Consider the following 24213-nt stretch of genomic DNA (forward strand, 5'->3'; position numbering starts at 1 on the left):
GAGGAGGAGGCGGCGGCCGCGTCAGGACGCGTAGCGCTGACTGTCGGAGCGCAATGACTCAGACAAACTTCACGACGCTCCGGAAATAGGCTTCTCCAGAAGGCTGTAAATCAGAGCCAGACTGCGGGGTTTTATTTCCACATTGACAAGTTTGGACAAAGTTCCTGAGGCCGTGAGTTTCCGTTCATTTTTCTCACAACTTGCTGGCCTGGCAGGTGCTTTCAGCGCTCAGACAGACGCGTCTTGGCACACTTTCTTTCTATCCTTTTCAGTTTTGTTGTGTTGCAGATTGGGAAAATTTCAGATTTAAACAGACTTGTGCGTAAAAGCGCAGCCGGACTCTGTTTTTTAATCCAATTTCTGCGTGTGTGACGCGGCTTTCTGCAGTTCTTTCTGCAGAACGCAGAGTGTCAGCATCTCCTCTAATGAGACCTCCGCATATCACTGAAGCTTGGCTGCAGTGACCAACATATCACTGCAGCCAAGCTTCAGCATGTAAAAGCTAATAAAATGTTGTTTCTGTCTAAGCCAGGTCAAACATCAGCTGCAGTGATCCACTCTGCGCAGGAGATCAACCAGACCTGAAGAGATGAGTGGCAAGAAGTAAGTGTTTGCTTTTACCTTCATGCAAATCTCCTTCATTTCAAATAAAGTGGCAAGAATAAACCCTTATAAACCAGGTGCAATGTTAAAAATAGTCTTCAGGATGAAAATGTAAACGGTAAAATTAATTATTTATGACTTTTTACATCAATTTCTCACCAATCTACATGAATTCAGGTCAGCTTTGTTAAAGTGTGACTGGTAAAACATGGACCACGTTACAGTTTTCATTGTCAAAGAACGGATTTCCAATGTACTCCAAGATTAAAACTGTTGGTTCAGATTTTCTTCTAAAAACTTGAACATAAAAAACTAAAATAAGCTTGGATCATTTCTTCTGGTAAAAAAAAAAGATTTAAATGTGGGTCAAAACAACAGGAACACACACATGTAGTTCTATAAAAATCCTAAAATTACATGTTTAGCTTCTCTGAAATTTAGCTGTAAAAACTAAAGATAGATGGGGGAATCTAACTTTGTCATAAATTACAATAAACTGACTAAGTAATTCAGCTTTATTAATACATTTCAAAAAGTGAAATTTCTAGCTAACGACACTCTAAACACAGAAAATGATCCACAAGGTCACTACTAATCAACCTGGCTGTATCCAGGTGTGTTAATGTGCTAATAAAAAGTTAAGTGGAAGGAAAAAGTGTGGTTAAAAAATGCATGAGGAATAACTGTAGCTTTGAGAGGACTGTGAATCAAAAAACAGAATTTGAGCTAGAAAATGTCCTGACCTAAAACTCAAAAAGTTTGACCTGAATCAGTTAATCAGATTAATCATAATGAATCAGTTATTGAAATGATCACCAAGTAATTTAGTCATTTATTAATCATTAGCTGGAGTATGTAGATTCAAAAGAAGGCCATTTGCTGAAAGAACTGCATACTCAGAGCAGAAATTAAGCCACAATTGTACCAAAAAAAGCATTAATTTTCCATTTAAGATGAGACAAAACAACTCTGTAAATATGTTCTACCTGGAACTCCTCAAATAGTATTCTTTTGGATTACCCAGTTCAAAATTTGTAAAAAAAAAATCTCATTAAACACGTTTTTCTATCCATTTATTAATCAACTGGTCTGCTGTACACTGTATTGATGTTAAGCCAAGCAGAAATGGCCGAGGTTTAAAAGTATAAACGTATTTATCTTTTAGCTGCTGATGCATCCTTGGCTACAAATAATCAATTGTTTGCTAAATAAATGCTATATTTTAGGCAATAAAATGTTTATGTTCTTATTTAAGGAGTAGAACTGTTTATTTGCATCTTTTAATGTGTATAATATTGTATAAATGGACTCAAGTGGTTAAATTAAAATAAATCTGCAATTAATCAATTGATCTTCAGGATACTTGCTTACTAAAATAATCGTTAGTCAGCAGTAATTAATGCAAAAGGAGCCCCAACCCAGTATTTTACTGTAGAATGCATTGATATATATCTCTTTACTAAGACAGTAGTGCTGGATTTAATTTTGAAAAACATCTAAATTTTTTATTAGCTGTCACCAGTTTGTTAAAATAACTCACTTCATGGTAATTACTCTGCTTTTTGATGACATTATTATCTAGATCTGTTTGCCAACTCAGGCGACATCGACCTCTGCAGACCAGATTGGAGAACATGAGTCGTTCTGGTGCATAACGTTCACGTGTCTCATGCAGATATCATAAAGCCGAGCATGTTTTGGTCACACAGCTGGCAGGCTGGGAGCAGAGAGCACCGTCTCCTGCTTGAACAGGCTGAGCCGCATGCAGGCTGATGCCGGACCAACCAGAGCTCAGATGATGTTATCTGCAAACTGAATCAGAGATATCAGTTGATTTACAGCCACAAATCCAAAGTAACAGGCAGAGGAGGGCAGAGGACCCCAAAACCGTACCAAGAGTAGCACAACATGTTTTTACTCATGTAAAAGTAAAATGTAGGCATCCAAGAAATTACTCAAGTAAGAGTAAAAAAATATTTGGTAAAAAGTTTACTCAGGTACTGAGTTACTGATCAAATTATCAATAATTTAGTGTCTAAAAATTACATCATCAGACGGAGCAAATTATAAAGTTAGGTGAAAATTTTGGTATTTTAAGGACAAAAATGGAAATAATTCATATAAGAAGAAACTAACAATAAAATGTTTGCAAATTAGTTTCTTTCAATAAAATACTGAAAATACTTTAACAAAATCTGCAGGTGTGTGTCTGATAATTAAAAAAAAAACCCCAACATGTCTGTTTTTCATTGAGTGGGTAGAAAATCCAGAAATTTTACTCAAACTAGAGCAGAAATACTTCATAATAAAATTACTGAAATAAAAGTAAAAAGTACAGCGTAGTAAAAAATACTCCTAACAGTAACTTTTAAAAAAATGTACTCAAGTAAATGTAATTGAGTAAATGTAACTAGTTGCAACCCAACTCTGGTTTTAAGACTGTTTTTAATGGTTTTGATATTAATAATAAATTCATCAATCAGTTTAAAAATGTTGATCAAAGCCTTGTTTTTCTGGTCATTAATATATTTTGTTAAAAAAATTATTGCACATAAAGTTTAGAATGGGCAGAAGAAAATCTTTTCTGATTTAGAAACAACTTAAGAGCAAATTAAATTCATCAATCAGATGTTTTTTCTACATTTGCACACATTTGTAATGAAAACAAATCTCTGTTTTATCAAAGTAAAGCTAGTGTCAGATAAGATATTGACTACTACTGACTATTAAACAGAACCCCATTTCAAGCACGATCAGAAGAATATATTTAATTCCAAGCAGAAACTCTGAACTTTGTCACTTATGAAAGAAAAAGAGAATAATAGTTATTCTCTACAAAAAAGGTCTAAAGAAAACTTGAGGTCAGATATTATTAGATTGTTATAATTTTTATTAAAACATATTTTTGACTGACAAACTCAGAACTTATTTATGTTAACAATAGTTCTGAACAAATTTTTTCTCAAACTTGTAACCAACATAACCAGTTCACTGACTTTAAATAAATCTAGTTTGTTTTATTACACAAAATAATCTCAAAAGATCCAACTTTGTCATTTAGTTGGAAAAAACTATTTAATATAAACATTTTCTATTCTAAATTTTGTCCCATATTTTTATTGCCATATTTATTTCTGACTGTTCTTGTTTAATGTAACAAGTGGAAAAAACACTGAAAACAGCGTTTTCAGTGTTTACTATCTTCATCTAGATAGTAAATGAAGATAGATAGATCTAGATAGTAAACTTATCTAGATGAAGAAATAAATCTTTGACTGAACATAGAGCGGTTTTGTTTGTGTTTGTGTTTATGGGATTCTCAGACTGCAGTTTTTGCTGTCATGTCCCTGCTTGTTCCATAGATGGCAATGGAGGTGGAAGGAAGTCCAGCGCTGGTGAAGCCCAGAGACAAACGAGCCTCTGATTTTAGGCTGCAGTTAATTTCACATTTAAAATCATGTTTTTCATTCAAGAAAAGAAAAACAGGATTTTTTAAACATTCAAATCTAACTCAATATCAACAGTCAAGTTTCTAGATTTATTCCAGTTCGTAATTGTGATTTAGTTGAAAGTTAAAATATGTTTTTAGGAATGAATGATTATTTTTAGCGGCCTTGAATCCTATTAAGCAAATATGTATTCGATCCAAGACATGAAAAAGTATAAAGGTTATAATAGTAGCTAAATGTGTAACTTTCTTTATATAATTAGGAGAATGTTGTATTTAGCAGCATAAGATATGAAATTTATGGTAAAGTTTAGCAGTTAACGGCTAAAATTTAAATTCATATCTGAATATGGCACAGTTGCTGACCTTTGACCCCTGAGTCAGTTGTGTAGCAGTAAATAAAATGTCACAGATTCAAACTAAACATTTAACTTGCTAAATAAATATTTAGGTTGGAGCCAAACTACTAAATATTTGGATGCTAAATATTTAGCTAGCTGGATAAATAATAAGTTTGCTAGTTAAATATATCATAGGAGCGAAGTATTTAGTTTGTAAACTAAATGTTTAATTTCAAACAAAACATTTAGCTTTCTAACTAAATAGTTAATCAGCAAGCTATTAAATTTGATCATATGTTTGTTAATCTGTTTTTCTGAGATCTGCTCATCTGGGTGTTGAATTTGTTTCTAGTTAATTGACTCCACCAACCGTCCTGAGCTGGACTTTCCTCTGCCTACATCCCCCAGAATGCTGTGCGGTTCTGGTTCGGAGTTCAGTTGAATTATTGAACACATTATCTATTGATATTGATCACATGTCTATTGCGACATGTTTGTTATTGATTTGCTGCCCAGCCCGGCCCTCATTGGACATTTTCACAAAGCTAATCTCCTTTTAGCGAACCAGCCGGAAGAATTGAAACATTTTCATCATTATCTGGTAAATGTTTGTTGGGAAACAGCCCGGTTTGTTTGATTTGAGCTCAAACGTGTGCGTAGACATCTCAGAAAGCAGCAGAGAAACTCTCCCGGACGTGTGTGTGTGTGTGTTGTCACTTAAGCAAAGCCAGCATAATCCCGTAAGGGCGGATGAGTAGACAGACATGTGATGGCCCACTTGTTTCTAAGGTGGAGGGTGTTGGAAAGGGGGGAGCATTAGCAACAGATGGAGAGGCTTTGTAGTATGTGTGGGTGTCTGGCTAATCACACTCATTAATTTTTACTTTTATTTGACATTTTCTGGCTGTGACAGAGCATCTCTGATGGAGGGATGCTGTTGATTTGACCAGGTTGGCGTCTAATTTGGAGCAACACCAACATTTCTGTGGATCACACTCAATTAGCAGACTTCCTGTCCTCTCCCTCACCCTGCTGTACCAGATTAAAGCCACAACATTATACCTGCCGCACTTAGCCCTCGTCAAGGACGGCACACACGCGCCCGTACAGTCGGGCTTGTTTACTCGCTGGTGCAGCCTCTGGTGTTTTATGGTTCTTTAATGGGTGGAGATGAGCGCCACCAGCAGTACCAGACTGAGCCCCAGTCCCAACTTACTGCATGTCAACGAGCCAAAGCGCTATGGCTCCACGCTGTCGCTGGAGGAGAAGTGTGAACAGTCTTTCTTCCTCTTCTACTACTACAGGATGGAGGACGAGGCGGTGGTGGACCGCGGGGCGTCCTTACTCAAACACCTTTGTGACGAGGAGGAGGTAGAGGGTGAGTTTACCTGTTTTTATTTTACTCTAACTTCCCTTGTTTTAGCAGTTTTACCTTCAGTCTACTGCATGATGTAGGTTTAGAAAGTCTGGTATCGTCTTTTCAAAGGAAAGTCATTCATTGATTGGAGCAGGATGAATGTTGAGACTCTTAACGAGTGCCAAATTGGCACACTTCCTGTTTGTACTTTACGGCCTGGTCCTCACCTATTTAACGAGCTGGCAAGATGAAGATGTAGAACGCAGAGCATGTGATCCAGTGTTTACCTCACTAATCCCCCGAGAGACCGGCAGAACGGCAAGGAAGAAGAAAAAAATCTGGTAGTGTACTAATGATACGTGTAGCAACCGCTAAACCTGTTGGCACCTCTAAGAAAGTCTTTATTTTTAGTAGTAGCTTAAGTTTACTCAAAAAATGTTGGAAAAAGGTTGCAACCAGGGATGAAGACAATTTACAATTGTCAATTAGCGGTTTATTCCAATCGATTAGACCTTCTTTCAGTGTTGTAGTTTGGCCTCCACCCACAAGAGTGCGCTGCTAGTCATCCTTAAGAGGATGCTAGTTGATACAGAAATAAGGATGACACAGCCATATCAGAATGGGAAAAAGAAACAGTACACACCGGTGTGGGATGCAAGATCCTCTCTATGCGGTTCTGTTTTGAAATATAAACAGTCACCCTCAATGGCACTCATTCAGAATTCCTTTCATTTTCATTGTGGACAAACAAAAGCACAACAAAATTTAAGAAAGACAGCCGTACATCTCTGGAAAGTCAACAACCAAACACTTATCTTTTCCTGCAGCCATTGTAACCAAATATGCTGGAGCTCAGCTTGGGTTGCTAGGTAACCTGCTGGAGTTCCGCTGACGTTGCTAGGTTACGGCGATGTGCATGCTGATTTGTTACATTACATTCCAGAGGTTTTTGAAACGGCTCATTTCCCCAAAAGACATCAACTTATTGCCAAAAACCGATTGGATGTTTTGTTTGGACTGTTTTTACAAGCAGTTGAGACTCAAATTGAAATACAAAAATGTGCAAAATGTGAATTTTGCATAATAGATCCCCTTTAAAACCAAATATGGAAGATGTAAAACTGTTGTATCTGGCTTATCTCTGTTTTTTTAGTTCTGTTGGATAATCTGTCACATTTTTAGCAGCATCTTTTGACGGTGCTCATATTGGTATGCGGTCAGGGGTCTGTGGTGTGTCGCCATCCTCCTTACTGGTCTGGGGAGTTCCCAGTGCCTTTGTCGTAGCTAGGAGATCGGGTCGTACGGTTTCCTCTGGTGGAAAACCCAGCGAGCTACACAAACCTCCCAGAAAATGTTTGGTTTTATTCAGTGTGTGCTCACAGGCTGTTTTTCATCCACCTCCTAAAAGGAGAGGAGGAAGTCATTTGACAAAGCTGCTCTGGCAGCGTGCAAATCTTCCTGCCCAGAGCCTTGGCTCAACCATTTTTAATTCCTCTCTTTTGTTTCTCCGTCTTTCAGGATGTTCAGTCATGGTAAATGAAGGCTCCATCCAAATATTAAAACTTTGCATGCCATTGCCTGTTTTTTATTGTCACATAGCTTCATTCTGGTAATAATAATAATTCTGTATTGTTGCATTATTACAACCTTGCTGTTATGTTACTATGACTTTACTCTTATATTATTACAACTTATGCCTGTATTACTACAATTTTATTCTCAGAAACAACTTTATTCTTGTATTATTTTAACTTTATTGTCATAATAATGACTTTACTCCCGGAACATTAGAATTTTATTCGGAAATAAAAATAAAGAAATGTCTTAGCCTGGCCGTGATACTCCTTTTCCAATGCAGCTCAGTGACATCATGGAGGTTTTGGTGATTTAGGCAACATGAGCAGCTGCCAAGTCATGCTGGAAATCAAAGTCATCATCTTCATTAAGCTCGTCAGTGGAGGGAACATTAAAGGGCTGTAAAGTTTTCTGGTGGACGGCTGAGCCGACTTTGAAGTTGATAAAACAAAGTGGACCAACGCCAGCAGATAACATTTCTTCCCAAACCGCCGCTGATGGTGGAAACTTTGCTCAACATGCAACATAGTTGCCTCTAAACTTGGACCTTGATTTCCAAATGAAATGCAAACTAATTTCATTTGGAAAAATGACTTTGGACCATTGAGCAACAGCAATAGGCATAAAATCTTTTTACATTATTTGCCTGTTTAATCCTATTTTAATGTGTAGATAAATATCATACCTAGCTTAACTTTAACAAACTTTAAGTTTTAGTTGCAATCAGTTCTTTAGCTTTTTTAGTCACAAGATGCTGGTAGGATTTCTCTTTTTCTCTCTCCTGTGTTTTCATGTTGTCCCATAAACACGCGACATGGGTCACTTTTGTTGACCCCCAAACCCGCCAGGTTGCAGTTCTGATGGGGGTGATGCTGGCTAAATCTTCTCATGTTTTCTTCCAACATCCACCTGTTTTTTTAATCTTTTTTATTTTTTACATCAACACAGTTATCTTTCCTGATTGGATTTTTAGCAGTAATATATAATTGTGTTTGGATCCTCTGTATCATTGATACTGAGACTTTATGGTAAACAGTTGATGGATTAAACAAAACAAACAAAAACCAGGACATTGTGCTTTGAGCGAATAATGAAGGCTATTGTGCTTCAAGACAGATCATTGTTTGATGCTGAGGGGTTCAGTCACTTGCTTGTGGGGTCATTGTGCAGTGCTTGGCTCAGCTTTACTCCAACTGGTCCAAAAGGAGACATTTGACACTGATGCTCTTTTGTTTCACTTCCTTTTGATCCCTTTTAGAAAACATGTCCAAAGACAAAATGTATTTTCAATAACCTGTTTGAAACCCTGATGGATGAATCTTTTAAAAGTTATTTTGGCCAAAGAAGTTTCTATACTTGAGTTTGCAATTTTGCAAACTTCATCTTGTATTGATTATTTTTCCAGATATGTGTTGGAAACTATTACCAAAATGCAAATTGTTTCAGGTGTTTGCACTTTTTGTGAAAAGTCAATAAACCTTTTCTTTTTTAAAAGGATGTTTTTTAAATAGTTCTGATACATTATATTTTATTAAAAAAATATTTTTACTTTAATTAATTATGTTAAAGAACTGATCTCAACATAAAACTGGCAACGTTGGGTTGGATTTTGGTGTTCCCAATATCATTTATTTTTGTGTGGTTTTCGTACATTTGCTAACTTTGCTAACAATAGTTTAACTTATGTATCAGAAAGCATTTTTTAAAATGAACTATAAGTGAGAAAAGAATATTTTACACAAAGTTATGGTAAAGTTTGAACCTTCCAGACAGTCAAGCTAACGTCCAGCTAACAGGCAGCAGATGGCCGTTGCTAAGCTAACAGCTACTCAAAGCATTCGAGAGCCAAATTCCACCATCTAAAACACTTCATTCAAAAATTTTACATTAAAAAATCAGTAGTTATTTTAATACACCCTGTAGAAATTTACTGAGTTGTTGCTGTATTTATATTTAACTGGGTATTGTTCAGGTTTACAATGATTAGCACTTAGCATAGCAACTGTTGTTCAGGAAAGCCAATGGCAGCTTCGTTAGCAGCTGTCTTATGGCGAAGAACAGTTTGTGTCCGTTAACAAAAACTTGTTAACTTGACAGTTTTATTAGTCTTTTCTCCTCATTTTTCAAACAAATTGTTGTGTCAGTTTGAAAAACAAATCATATTCTTTCAGCAAGATATGACTGAAATACCTCAAAATGTGGTCAAAGCAATAGATAACTTCCCATATAGCTAATTAAAAACAATTCACATGATCACGAAGCCTGACTGTTGAATTTCAATGCCATTATCTCAGGTTTCTATTGAGAATCAAAATGCAACATAAGCTCTTTGACCCTAAACCACTTAACCATATATAAAGCTGCATGTTCTCTTTGTTATTATATCAACATATAAGGGGGGTTGTAGCCACGCAGACAGTCTTGGCGTCTTTGCTGTTATGTGACACTTCTTTTTCTGTCGGAGTATTTGTTTTGACAAGCTACTGCCACCTCTATTTCCCTGCTGCTCTGTCTCAAGTCTTTAGTGAGAAATGGTGGTTTATGCATGTAGTTTTATTTTTAACTCCCTCTTCCTCTCTTAAATCTCACATTCTGCCTTTATTTACTCTCAATATGCTGTAATTGCAGAAAGTATTTATCTGGTTAACAGGCATGAAATGATTGATTTGATTAATCGTCAAATAATTTAGTAATCCATTAATCGTTAATTGAAGTGTACAGACTCACAAAATGCAACTTATTCAGAGTGGCAACTAAGCCTAAACTTTACAAGAAACAAATGTGCATTTAAGATAAAATAATTTTTTTATTTTAGCCAAAATTCCTCAAGTTGAATAGTTTTACCATCACCTGATTTACTAAAGAAATGCAATTGTGTTGCATTTTAGGCAATAAAATATTTATTTTTTTATTTCAAAAATTATTTATTGTATTTCTAACTTTGTATTAAAAAGGCCTGAATTAAAAACTTGATAATTGTGCCATTTTTTTTGATTAATCGTCAGAATAATCTATTAATCGTTAGTTGCATCTGAAAACAGCTGTGAAGCATATGATGGCGTATTTAATGTGGTCTGAATGTTCAGATCTCATGAGTTTGTTTCCCTTTTGTGCCTTTTGCAGGTCACCACACCATTTACATTGGAGTGCGTGTTCCTAAAAGCTCTCGGCGTCGGAGGCGCCACCGCCGGAGAACCAGCCACAAGGACAGAAAGGAGAAGTTGACGGGGAGCGAGTTTGACAAGTCGGACACAGAAAACAACGACGAGGCCAGCAACAGCATCCTCAAACCTCTCAGTAAGTTCTGATGGACTCCGTGTCAGTGCTGATTAGGTTTCATGCCTCTCTGCTGAAGGCTGCTCACTTTTTCAAGAAAAATGCCCCCGTAACATCCTGTGACCCCCAACAAAGTTGCTGAGTCCAGTCAGTGGGCAGAAATAGCTCAGCTATGTCCTGCTGAGTGACACGTTTATTTTGGACAGAGGAAAATGAATTTTCACTGCATCTAATGGTTGTTATAGCACAGCACTGCAAAAACACAAATTCTTACAAAGTGTTTTTGCAGTGTGTTGCGAGTTTTCCTGCAGTTTTGACCTTGATTGTTGACCTACACATACATATAAGGTGATGCTTGTATTTTTGGGGTTTTCAGGGTCTGTGGTTCAGCTTTCAGGAACCAAAACAAGAAATCAATGAACTTCAGGAAGGGAATTATATGTAATGGTAAAAGAGAACAAAGTAAAATGTTATAATGGTAATTGAGGTGATTTGACACCCTTGTTAAATTGGCTTATTAGCAACGTGCTTTTACTTCTAACAGCTTTAAATTAAGCTTGAATAATACGACCTTGGAGAAGAAAAAAGTATAATTCACCTGCAGAAGTCGACAGCTAACAACTTAAACACTAAGCCTGTCACAGTAACTAATTTCACTGGATGATAAATTGTCCCAGGAGTTATTGCTTTAAATGAGGATGTTGTTATTTTGAGCTCATTTTCTACTAATATAATGCTAATGGCATAGTAATAATGCAAGAACACATTCTCAAAGAGCAATAAACTTTAAATTCTAATAAACATTTAACACTGGAACTGGAAGATGTCTTAAATATCCAAAATTAACAAAACAACAGAAACAACAAATAAAATCAATTATGAAGTCTCTGTCAACAAAATCAGCCGTAATATAAAGGATTAGTTGAGACCAAAACACCAGACTGAAAACTTTTATCATCCAGTTTTTGGTACAAAAAGAAAAGAGAAAAACAATCATGCAAATGGAAATTGTTGATTTCCTTTTAATTTATCATGCAATTAATTGAGTTATTACAACAGACTTATAAAGTTGGTCAAATGGAGCTAAAAGTTTAACTTTATTTTGTCTTCTTTGTTGCAGTGCATGTAGTCTTTTCCCTGATTAGCCCTTTTTTTGTTGAAGTTGTTTTAACCGCACGATCCAGCAGCTGGAGCTTAAAATGCACAACACTAGTGATTCTTTTAGGGACAAATGCTACGAATATATAGTGATGCAGGTATTAGATTGTCTTCATTTATGTTTCTTGTTTCTGTCCCTATAAATAAACGATAAAACAAAGTACTGCCACAACGCTGGAGTAGCGGGAGCAAAACTACACAGCATGTCATGACAAACTCTGGCTAATTGATGATAATCTTCGGATCATCTTGGTCTTCTTGGCAAGTAACCGATGTTTGGAGAAAAAACCTTAATGGTAAAGCTGTTGTAGTCGTTTCTCATTTGTACTTGAAAACTCTTTGAATACTTGTTGAAATGAATTTAACTTTAAATCTACAAGGAATGTGACCCTGAAACATTTTCTGTATTTTTAAGGCACTTCAGTGTTGGAATATCATTAATCCTCTCTGCAAAGGAGGCTGCATTAGTTGAACTGTTTTAACAAAGTTTAGATTTTGAGAGATTGACTGACAGCCTTCCACTCTTTGACTGTGTTTCTACATTTAATTTGTAGAAAACTAAATATGTGGCACATTTAATTATCATATAATATATGGATTAACTGGATTCTCTGGATGGAAGATAAATATGAAGAAATTAACGTAAAATATCAATCTAACACTACCGGGTGAGTCTCCTTTATCTGAAACTAAAGACGCTTGAAAATGAAACAAAAACAGTCAAAAATGTGTCCTAAACATTTGTCTTGTGCAGCAGATTATCATGACATGTAGATGCGTTAGTGGCTAACGATCACAGATTGATTGCATCATTAAAATAGCTTGTAGTTCAGGAAAGAAAAAAACTGGAGCAGTTTTCTGATTGCACAATTGTGTGACATTATTCCACTGTGTAAAGGCTTAGCTTGCCCTTGCCCCTCTGTCAAATCCAATAATGAGAGGGAGCTCTGACGTTTCCAGAAAATGATATAATTTTACACGTCTGCTCGCACGTGATGCGACAACAGAACCAAAACATGCCAGAACTGGATTTTTATGTGTACACACACCGATGATGATGGGGATTTCTCAAGGACAGAAATCCAATCTGTGACTGGATTAATGCCAGTGCTTGATTTTTTTTTCTTTTTATGTTTATCTTGTATCTTACTTCAGTTATTCCTTTGTCTGCTCTTTTGATTGCATCTTGACAAAATTACAATTTGACAAATACATCATTAGCAGGATGAACCATTTTTATTCAGTTTATTTATGATCTCTAGAGATTAATAAGTTGAGATAAGGTGTTGATAGATACCAAAAAATGTTTATTCTCCCACATTTTCTTGCATAGCAATATCAAACTTTAATGTCTTATACTTTCTGTGAAAAAACAACCCAAATTCTGAAAAGTGTGGCATGCTATTGTGTTAACTCTTTTTTTCTCTTACATCTCTCAATGAAATCGTCTTTTGAAGTTGTCTAATTAGTAAAAAGCCCGCTTTGAAGGGAACATAAGTTAACTTCTACTTAGTTTATTTACGTAGCAAATGTTGTCTCAAAATATCTTGCATAACAAATGATCCAGTTTACAGGCAAAAAATGTCAGTTCAATCTAATCATATCAACAGATTTAATGCCAACTGCATACATCCCAACATGTTAAATACAGTTTATTATGCCAACTGGTAAAATGTTTCCTATCTAAGCCAATTGCATTGAGTCACTGACTTTGAACAAATTCCTCCTGAACAAGTTTGTAATCTCACTAACAGTTTAACTTGCATGAACCCCTCATCTACGGTGGCCCACAAGGATCAACCAAATGCAAAAGTCACAACACAACAGGAAAAAGCTGGAATGGAAGCTACGCTAAAACAGAAGCTATACTAAAATCAAAGCTATGTTAAAACCAAAGCTATGCTAAAGTGGAAGCTATGTTAAAAGAAAAGTTATACTAAATCAGAGGCTTTTCAAAAAATGTAAGTTGTGCTAAAACTGAAGCTAAACAAAAAAAATTAAAGCTGTGCAAAAGCAGAAGCTGTGTTAAATGGAGTCAGGCTACTTTTAAACAAAAACTGTGCCCAAATGAAAGCTACGCTAAAACGGAAACTATGCTAAAATGAAAGTTATGCTAAAAGAGAAGCTATGCTAAAATAAAAGTTATGCAGTAGCTATGCTAAAACAGAAGATATGCAAAAGTAGAAATCACTCTAGGAAAACCTGCTAAAGGGTAGGAAAGATTTGAATGGAGTTTCGCGTTCAAGCTGGAAAAATCTGTTCAAAGCTTAGAATGCAGTTGATTACATCAACACCTGTTCATTTGTTGTAATGGCCCAGTCAAAGTCCAGACCTCTGCATCACTGAAGTATGTTTGTGTCAAAAAAAATAGCGGAGCCATGTTTAATTCCTAAAAAATCTCTCCCTGAAGCCAGACTGCTGACCAAGGACTATGAACCCACAACATGCTGGCTTATTGACAACGATAACATTAATCACCCATTCATGGAAGAGGCGACAATGTTGGCCTGTGACTGTGGGACTCTGAGGTTCTGTTAGCAGTCAACAGGCCTGCTGGTGTTGGTGGAACAAAAATAAAAGCGTAGCGGGTGTCGTAAAAACCGCCATAAAATGAAAGCATCCATGAAATGATCGTGAAAAACAACAAACAGCGTCGGGAAAGACCAAATTGTTCATTTGTTTTATTATGTAAACAGACTTTTGCATGCTGTCTTATGTAATGGACTGCTGCTGGTCTGACCACAGACGTTTAAGCTCACTGGTAACTTTCCAGAATTTTGTACTCCGCGATGATATGAGCTGAGGTGGATCTAACTACTTACATTTACTCAATTAGCTTTTTGAAAAAAAGTTTTATTTTACCGTGCATTTTACTTGTTATTGTGGAGAAACGCTATTTATATTTGAAAACATACACAACCTTTTAAAAAATGAAAACTTATAAGTTTTGCTAAATATGTACAGAAAATTTGTTGCCATTTTGAAAGAAGGTACATTAAATGTTTAGTTTTAGGCTTTAAAATAAATAAAAGCAAAATATTTTAGCATAATGGATGTGGATGCATTTTCAACTATAGGATGATGTAAACAAGCACGTAGTTTCCAAGAGAAATAGATGTAAGATAATATTTTATTTTTAGTATTGTTGTTTATGGAAATTTATTGCAGTTATTCCATAGAAAAAAAGCTAAAACCTGCATTTGCTACTGCAGGTTTTAACATCCAGTTATGTCCAAGTTTAAAACACTAACAATATATTAAAGAAGATAAGTTTTCTGCATGTTTTCCTCATGTATACATTAGGCATTTTCTTATTTCTTTTATACTGGACCTCCAAAAATTACACTTGAATCAGAGTCAAAGATAACAATCTCTTACTGTTTTATTGGACTTGAGTAAAATGTAAATTTCAAATATATTAGACATTTTTAGATATGTAAGAATAAGTTTGGGGAAGGAAAGATGGATGATTTATTTTATTCTGTTTTGGAAAGAAGAATGGAGAAATATTTCTGTATGTGTCCCAAAGGTTTTGCGACTATAATTACAACCACAGGTATTTCTACTAAGCATCAATTCAGGGGAGTTCATACAAATGCACACCACACTTTTCAGTTTTTTATGTATAAAATCAGGCAAAATCATAAATCACTTCTCAATTACGCTCAAACGTTTTAATCTTTTGCATAAGAACTAAACTAAATACAGTAAAGTTTCTGACTAAATGCGGCTCAGCAGGTCGAATATTAACATTTTAAACTTTCTTTCATTTAGGTTCTGGGTTTTATTGGAGGTGAAAATGTAAAATCTGTAACTTTTGCTGGATGCGGCCTCCGTTATTTGCAGCCATCTGCCATGAGGCAGCAAACGGAGCGGCACGCGGTCCACCTTATGTCCTGCTGGTATTCTCTCCGTCTTCCTCTCCCTGGGAAACATAACTGCCCTCAAGGGAAGTTTCTGTCTGGACGCAAATCCTCTTGTTTAGTCAGATGGACGCTGCAGGGTCAGCTGCGGGTCCATGCAGCTATATGACCCCTCCTCGTTTTGATGAGCATGTTCTGTTTCAATCCCATCTTTTTTCTACCAGGATCAAATGTTTCCTCAAACTGGATTACAAAGATTACTTAGATACTTTTGCTGAGTCTGAAAAGGGTTTAATTTTCCCAAAGTCAGATTATTTTTCCCCCCATTTCAGATCAAACTTTCACTTTAATGTCCAGGTTGGATTGTTGGGATTGAGATGTCTGGATTTTTAAGGTCAGCTCAGAAAATTTATGTTTTTCTTCTGGTTGCAGGAAAGTTAAGATTTTAAATTACCCCACAATAATCTGGAATATGTTTGAGAATCCTTGAAAAGGAAACCAGCTAACCTTGAATACTCCAGACTTGATTGTGAAAACCACTAATGTGTTTCATAATTTAGTTAAAATATATTGAAAATTCAATTAAAATTCAAAAATACTTTATTGATCCCAAAGGGAAATTAAAAATAGGAGATCAACTGCTTACATATGTGGAATATATCCTATTTTTTATGAACATTTCTGAATCCAAACCTAACTAAGCATGAACTATTTTTAAAATAGTTTGATTTTTATGGAGGAAAGGAATGTATAAATCACATGTCAAACTCGAGGCTCGGCAGTTTTGCTTTTTACTTAGTAGGAATTAGTTTAAATATAAAATCTGGTGTTCCTCAGGACCATCTGTTGGGGAATCTACCTTTTTATTATTAAAAAATGAATGGATTGAATTTCTAAAGTAGGTTTGATTAGGAACCAAAATTGCAACATTTGTTATATCTATGTTTATATTTGTATTTGCTGTGGTTCTCTTTCACACTGCAGAGTCAAACAAATCAAACTCTTTCAGAAACCTGTTCTCCTCCTCACCTGTGGGGGCGCTGCACCGAGGACCTCTAAAGAAAACGACACAAAAACGTTTTTAGAAGACACTGAGCACAACTTTATTTTCAAGATATAAACAAAATTGACTGAAGTCAGATTGTAGGGTGAAGACAACGAGCCATTTCTGCTTTTAGCGTGTTTGTTTTGTTTGTATTTACCCAGAATGCTTTGCTCTGTAGTCCACTTCCTGCTTTTGAAGTGACCTCTGGCGTTCTAGGCAATCGGACTGCAGTTGGATGAATCTTTCTGGCTACTTGAAGCAATTTTACTCACAATTATGTCACTTGTTTACCCATAACACCACAAATTTGACCTTTTAGCCACCAGTTATGATCTTTACTTAGTCTGATGTTTGTTTTCTTTTTGGGGAAAAAAAATCATCTCTCACTCAGTGTTTATGTTCAAAAGATTTGGAGCCAGAGATAAAAAAAAAAAGTTTATTATTCACAGATCTTGTGATCCTGAATAAAGAAAACAGTAGGAATGCACCAATATGAAAATTTGATCATTTGATTTTGATATTGATATTCGATGTCCAATATGCGATATCCAAAATCAAATTGCTGTTATTGGCTGATAACCAATTTTTACCGATATTATATATACTTCATTACCTTTTTGACACTTTTGGAAAAAACATTCAGAAGCAGACAATAACAAGATGGAAATAAATATTGGGTGTTATTATCGGCCCGGTTTTATTTATCAGGCCGATACCGATGCAGACATATCGTACATATTGTTAATGTATGTTTGTACCTGCAGAGTTCACAGAGTCCATTTCATTTCAGGTTGTTTTCCAAACAGCTGGTATTTGTTAAGTTTTCATCTGCCTCGGTTTTTCTAATAAAATGGCAGAACTAGATGTCCTGGGTATAAATACTGAGCCCTGAGTGAACCTCCCCCGGGGTGACATTCTGCATTCAGCCCGGTCCCCGTTCCCGGCCTGTGTGCTGGCCGCCCTGCATACTGAATCTCAGTCTCTGTGGCGTGGAAAACATTTCCTGTACAGCTTCCCTTTAAGTGGGATTACCGTCGCATGTTTTACCGCAGATAGAGGACATGCTACTCGATCCTGCTGCTCATATTTTGTCGTGTTTTTCAGAAAGGTCAGAGGAGATGCTGGGTGTTTGTGTAGGATGCATGTCAAGAGTGGGACTGAACGGGCCTTTCGTAACATTCACACTAAGCTTTCTGCCGGGCAGCAGGCATTCTTCCTCTGTCTCGTATCCCATGAGCCTTTGCTGCTGGGACAAAGTCCTCTTTGTGTGCCGGTGGCTCTTGGCTGGAGCGCACAGCGCTTTGAAATTGCGTTTGAACGATGGGGATTTTTCATCTCTATCCGTACTTTTCGTGCTTGTTCTCAGCCCTCTTTGCTTTCACTGCACTCAGCCTAACCCTGTGCCCACCTTCCTCTCCCACCCGCCCACAGCGCTTTTAGCAGCTGCCTGAGTGGGACAGCGCGGCACTGGCACCAAAACGAGCTTGTTCCCAGCTCGGCTCGACGCTGACGGAGTCAAACATGCAGCATCTGGAGGAAACGATTTTAATTATTTCTGTAAATCTAATAAAAGAATAATATTAGTATTAATTAACGAAAAAATTAATACCATGAGTAATAAATATATATATATAATTTTATTGGAGATGTGTTTAGCATATCTCAAATAAGAATAGCGAAAAACATGAATAGTGAAAAATTATTAATATACAGTATTTTAGTATATTGTAAGTATATTTAACAAAAATGAATAAGAAAAATATTTATTTATTGGAAACATGTTGAACAAAAATTTATAATAAATATCTAATTTTATATTGTAAATATACAAATAATAATAATACAAAAAGGAATAATAAAAATAGATTTTTAATAAATAAAAAAATATATATTTTTATTGGAAACATGTTTAGCAAAAATTATTAATAATTTTTTTATGGAAACTTATCTAACCAAGATCAGTTCTAAATATAGCAATTTCTATAGGAATTAAATAAAAATTTTAATTGAAAATAAATGAAAAATAAATAAATGAAAAATGAAAAATAAATAAATAAGATTAAATAAGGTAATTTACAAGTAAAAAATAATAATATATTTTTTTAAATGGTGTAATTCCACAAATAAACAATTATGTAAATAAGCAAATACAGATCTGAATAAATACATGTTTATTGCTAAATAAATAAATTGTAAAATCAGAATCTAAATACAGAATTTAATAATTAGTTTAATAATAATAATAATAAAAATCCAACCACCCTGGACAGGTTGTCCCTCACATGGCAAACTTAGAGAAACCAGTTAACCCAACAGTCATGTTTTGGACTGTGGGAGGAAACCAGAGTACCCAGAAAGAACCCACTCATGCACAGGGAGAACATGCAAACTCCAAGCAGAAGTTTAGAAACTTCAGCCTAGGGGAGGAGCTGCGCCCTGAAGGCGGGGCTAGGTCCTCCCAGGCGTTTTGCACAGCTGAATGGTTGCCATGGAGATTAAATGATTTCTTGAACATGCATGAAAGAATCGAGGCAAAAGTCCAGGTTTTTTTTCGATGAGGGAACAACATCATAGCATGATGTGAAGCTGAAACAAGTCAATTTAACACAATACTGCCCCTTTAATAAGTTACTCAAGTAAAAGAGATGTAAAAAGACTCTTAAAGCAAAATAAAAAAAAAGTTACTCTACTCAATAAATACATCTTTGCCGTTTGATATTCACCCGACCCGACGCTCCCTGTAAACCCTGTGGCCCCTCACCCTGCAGTGCCAGCTGTAGTCTCCATGCACTTTTGACCGTATATGTATTTAAATCCGGTTTTAACTGTTTACTGTAATCGAGGTAAGTCTCTGTAGATGTGGCTGTCAGCTGAATGTGTGTTAATTATATCCTGTGGGATGTTATTAAACAGGTGGCTGGAGCTAAAGCTAGTGCAGCTTGTGTTAAAGTGTGTGTGTGTGGGGTGTGTGTGTGTGTGTGTGTGTGGGGTGTGTGTGTGTGTGTGAGGGAGTGAAGCGCAGACAGTTTATTCTCCACCCAGTAATCTTTCACCTGTTTGTCTGGCCTCTACCTGCTGCTGTTAATCTGCTGCAGAAATGCACAATGAGGGGAAAAGTGCAACCTTTCACCTCGTCTACTATCGGCTCAAAATGCTGATTTAGTGACACATTTTATCCGTCTTCACCTGATATCCCAAAAGATGTTTTTCTTTAAGAAATTCACAAATTGTTGTGGAGAAAGTTTGGTTTTTACTTTCATTTAAGACACTTTCTTGATTATCTATGTATCTCATTTTGCTTATTTCAGCTCCTGGTGTCTGTTGTTCTTGCTTCAGTCCACATCAGTGTTTAATAAAATTACTATGTAAGTGAGATCTTGGTACAGATACATCACTGAAGTGCAAGGCGGCTTTATTTTTGAGTTGTCTGTTATAATTTACAAATTCTTATTAAGACATTCAAGCACCAGATGTTTTTTCTGGATATAATTTGGCACATGTGAGTGATTGAGTTGAGTTGTATTTTATTGTTAGAAATAAGTCAAAGCATTGCCAGCACTTGATTGTGTTTGACTGCGGTTGCTTTGTTGACTTAGAGGAGGCCTTGTGAAATTTGTGCAGACATCTGTGCTCAGATTCACAGTAGACTGACACTGAAACCAGGTTTACCTGAGATCACCTGCAGAAATCCTGTCACGCAGCACCGTGTTGGCAAACAGTCTGATTCCTGTCTGTGGATGCCAGGCACCGATGTGGTGGACTAACCTGAAAATCATTCCAAACATGCATCCAGTTTGCTTTTAAATGGATAAATTAGCTCAACAGTCAACATTGGATCTAGAAGCTACCAAAATGTCCTTATTTAAGAGTTAAGTTCTTAAACTTTGGTTATTTTGCCTAGAGAGGAGATCAAAGCTGTCAGAGTTTTCTCAGATTGTTTATTGAATCTTTTCTATCAGATGTTTCTACAAAAGATGATTATTCCTGTGCAGCTAAATATGTATGAACAGCATCATTTTGTTTGTCAAAAAGCATGAAAAGTTCAAAAATCATCAGTTACTAGAGTGTAGACTCTGGTAACTTACCACTGATAGAGAATTTCACCATAGGATGACATTGTAAACCTGAAAACAATCAAAAATCTGCATAAAACTTTAATCGCAAGTGTGGAAAAACCGTTAGAGATATCCAAAAGCCGAGACATTTGAATATAGTTTAAAGTCTTGTGACTTTTTAAAAAGTTGAATTGAGTGTCTAGGTTCAAGTAGGCAGAAGTAGTAAGCTGTGAAAAAGCAGAAGATTTTAGCAGAATTTTGTGGAATTTTGTAGAATTTCAATGTATTTCAATGGGGCAAAAATGTGCACAAAAGCACAAATATTTCAAAAAGTATAATAGTGAATTTTAGCAAAAGTCATAGCAGAAATCTCCAGAAGAAGCAGAATGTTTTGATATATGAATTAACACAATTAGTTGAATGTAGTAAAACGTCTGGAACGTTATATAATAATAATAATAATAATAATAAAGAGAAACAGAAACACAATAAGAGATTCTCACTGATTACAAAGTCCCAGTAAACAAAATTATTCTTCAAAAAAAGACAAGTTGAGACCAAAATGAAATGAAATTTACTTTTAAAATTTTAGCTACAGTTTTATTTTTAGTTTACTTGATGCCAAGTTATATTCTGCAATCGATATGGTGAGTAACAAAAATGAAGCTTTTTGAATTATTACAAGAATAAAAATGTTTGTGTGAAAAATCTGTCTTCGTATTACTTTTTCTTCTAAATGTAGATTTTCAAAGAAGTTTGATGGAGTTTAAATATCACAAAATCTCTTACAAATATTTATGAAGTAGTGCCACAAAATCAGTGATTTTGATTGCAATTAAAAATAAAAAAACAATTCTGAAATCCTGGAGGAACTGATCAATCAAATCAAATCAAAGTTCATTTGTGTCACGTATTTCAGCAGCAAGGCGCTTTACATAATAAAAACTGAACATTAGAAAGTTATATAGAAAACACCTTTACATTTTGATAATTGCCATCACCAAAATTATACACATCAAAAATGTTGGTCAATGTTCAAAAGCAGTCAATGCAGCTTAATGTTGTATTATTATTCTATAAAAAGAACTGTTCAAATGAATGGTTCCCATGGCGAGTGTTTCCAAGCTGCTGACTGGAACTGTATGTACAGTTTCACCCGTCCATCTGAGCTTTTATGTAACCACTGTTGGTGGTCCATCATTAAAACTTTAATTTTAGTTTGCTCTCGTGGAACAACGTCTGATCATGTTGTTTATTTATATCCATTGAAAACCACTGAAAAGTATATAAATCCTGCTGAAACCGCGTTTCGCTCTGTGTTATGTAACACTCTTAATATTCAAGTGAAAAGACAAAGGGGCGCGAAGGCAAGCCACAGCTACAGAATAGGCCAGTTTGTGCAGCATTTCCTATTTGTTAATGAGGGTTTCACGGCCACTTGCCAAGGCAGCAGGACCAATAGTGAAGGCCTGTTTGAACAGAGAAGGGGAGGCGTAGAGGGAGCGGGGGCTAGCTGCCACCGAGGGGACCCCTAAACCCCATCGGCCCCCTCCTACCTGTTCTGCAAAGTGCAAAGGCGTCTGAGATCGGCTGTCACTTCCACCAGGGGCTTTAATGAAGGTCTAGCTGCTGCGCTGGGACTCGGGTGGGCTTGTGTCAATCTCAGCTGACTGACGAGCAACGGGTTGGGGGGGGTCACTGAAATATTAAAAGATGTCCAAAAACAATAAACAAGAGGAGAAGGAGGAAAAGGAAGAGGATGCAGAGGAGGTTAAAGTTCCTCCTCTTCCACCTCCGCCGGAGGTGAAGAGTCCAGCAGAGGGCGAGAAGTCCAAACCGCTGCCCAACGGGAACCAGTGCCAGCTTGTGAACCGCAGTATCTTTCCGTCTCCCGCAGTCTCGCCGGCAGCCGAGAGGATCCGATTCATCTTAGGGGAGGACGATGACGGCCCGGCGCCCCCGCAGCTCTTCACCGAGCTGGACGAGCTGCTGGAGGTGGACGGGCAGGAGATGGAGTGGAAAGAGACGGCCAGGTAAGAACATCTGCCCCAGGTGATGTTCAGAGGCCTTCCCCACTGACTTCACATCAGAGCTGAAACGATTAATCCAATTAATTGATCGATTCTTTAAGTAATCGTCAACTAATTCAGTAATCAATTAAACGTGATTAATTGTGATTAATCAAATTAATCATAAATTTGATTCATCATGATTAATCGATTGAAAGAATCAGTAAATAAGTTAATAATCAAATAATTGTTAACTGGAGCCTATAGACTTTAAAATGTTCATTTGCTAAAAGAGCAACACAATCGATCCAAATATTAAGACAAAACTTTACAAAAATTATATAAGTTTTGCATTTAACATGGAAATCCTTCTTTGTAAATATGTGGTACCCTGAACTCCTCAGGTCGCAGTTTTATCTCCACCTGGTTCAAATTATGTTCAAAAACACTAACCACAGATTATCACAGAGTATTAAATGAATAATCTGTGCCATTTTTAAAATCCAGTTAATCGATTAACGATCACAAAATAATCATTAGTTGCAGCGCTGGACATCTAAATAATCAAAGATCCTCCTTGCAATGTTTTGAGCAAGTTTTACTTTAAGAAAATATCATTTTAGGTCTTTCTTTTGTGTGGCCTGTTAGATTATTGTGATAAGACGTAGAAGGGATGATTGTTTATGCATCATTAGCACTGGATGAGTGAAACTGTCTCAGGGGAAACAGGATCCCTGGGCTGCTGTTCCAGGCACCAAATGAGTTCATTTGTTTTCCTGACCTCTGACCAAGTGTCCTGCAGATAAAAGTTTCAAATCACTCAGGCTGGATGGTTTGTAGGAGCACTTTGCAGGAAATTTTATTGGGCTGAAACGATTAATCTATTATTTAAATAATCGTGATTAATCGTTAACTGGAGTAGACAGACTCAAAGAATCTACACTTTGCTTTTAAGATGAAAATAAATCAATTTCTCTGTAAATCTGTTTTACCCAGAACTTCTCAGGTGGCAGCTTTAGTTTCACAAGGTTCAAATTCTGTAAAGGAAATTCTCCTCCTATTGAGCACTTTCACACGTTGATGTCAGCAGTTTTTAGGCTGCAGATGCATCATTTGCTACAAATAATCAAGTATTCATCAAATTAATTGTATCAGTTGGTATTTTAGGCAATAAAATGTTTAGTTTCCTATCTAAAAAAGGATCTTTCAATGTAGTTCTCTTATGGTATAAAATAATCTTAAGTGGTTAAATGAAAAAGCATTTTTTTGTCTGATTAATCAATTAATCATGAGAGTAATTGGTCAAATAATTGATTATTTAAATAGTCGTTAGTTACAGCCGTAAAATTTTATGCATTTAATAAGATGAAGCTTTTGTTTTTATACTAGTTCAATAGATTATTCAAGAAATTCAATTTCCGATACCTTATAAGATAGAAACCGAAGTGATTCTGATGTAGTGACTGATTTATAACTGCAAAAT

General features: G+C 36.1%; 1 protein-coding gene across 3 annotated transcripts in view; it reads left to right on the forward strand.

Annotated features, from left to right (window-relative positions):
- slc4a4 (solute carrier family 4 member 4) overlaps nucleotides 1–24213 on the forward strand; it is a 57874-nt gene continuing 33661 nt past the window's right edge. For 2 of the 3 annotated variants that reach the window (XM_023343571.1, XM_014474231.2), the window contains exons 1-5: nucleotides 1–172; nucleotides 533–603; nucleotides 5697–5770; nucleotides 10448–10621; nucleotides 22619–22754. In XM_023343571.1, the coding sequence (XP_023199339.1) occupies nucleotides 590–603; nucleotides 5697–5770; nucleotides 10448–10621; nucleotides 22619–22754 (398 nt within the window). In that variant the 5' untranslated portion in view covers nucleotides 1–172; nucleotides 533–589. Of the gene's footprint in view, nucleotides 173–532; nucleotides 604–5678; nucleotides 5771–10447; nucleotides 10622–22618; nucleotides 22755–24213 lie in introns of those variants that run through there. The other variant, XM_023343572.1, reaches the window with a different exon arrangement.

Source organism: Xiphophorus maculatus, chromosome 12, assembly GCF_002775205.1.
Source record: "Xiphophorus maculatus strain JP 163 A chromosome 12, X_maculatus-5.0-male, whole genome shotgun sequence".
Classification (NCBI taxonomy): domain Eukaryota; kingdom Metazoa; phylum Chordata; class Actinopteri; order Cyprinodontiformes; family Poeciliidae; genus Xiphophorus; species Xiphophorus maculatus.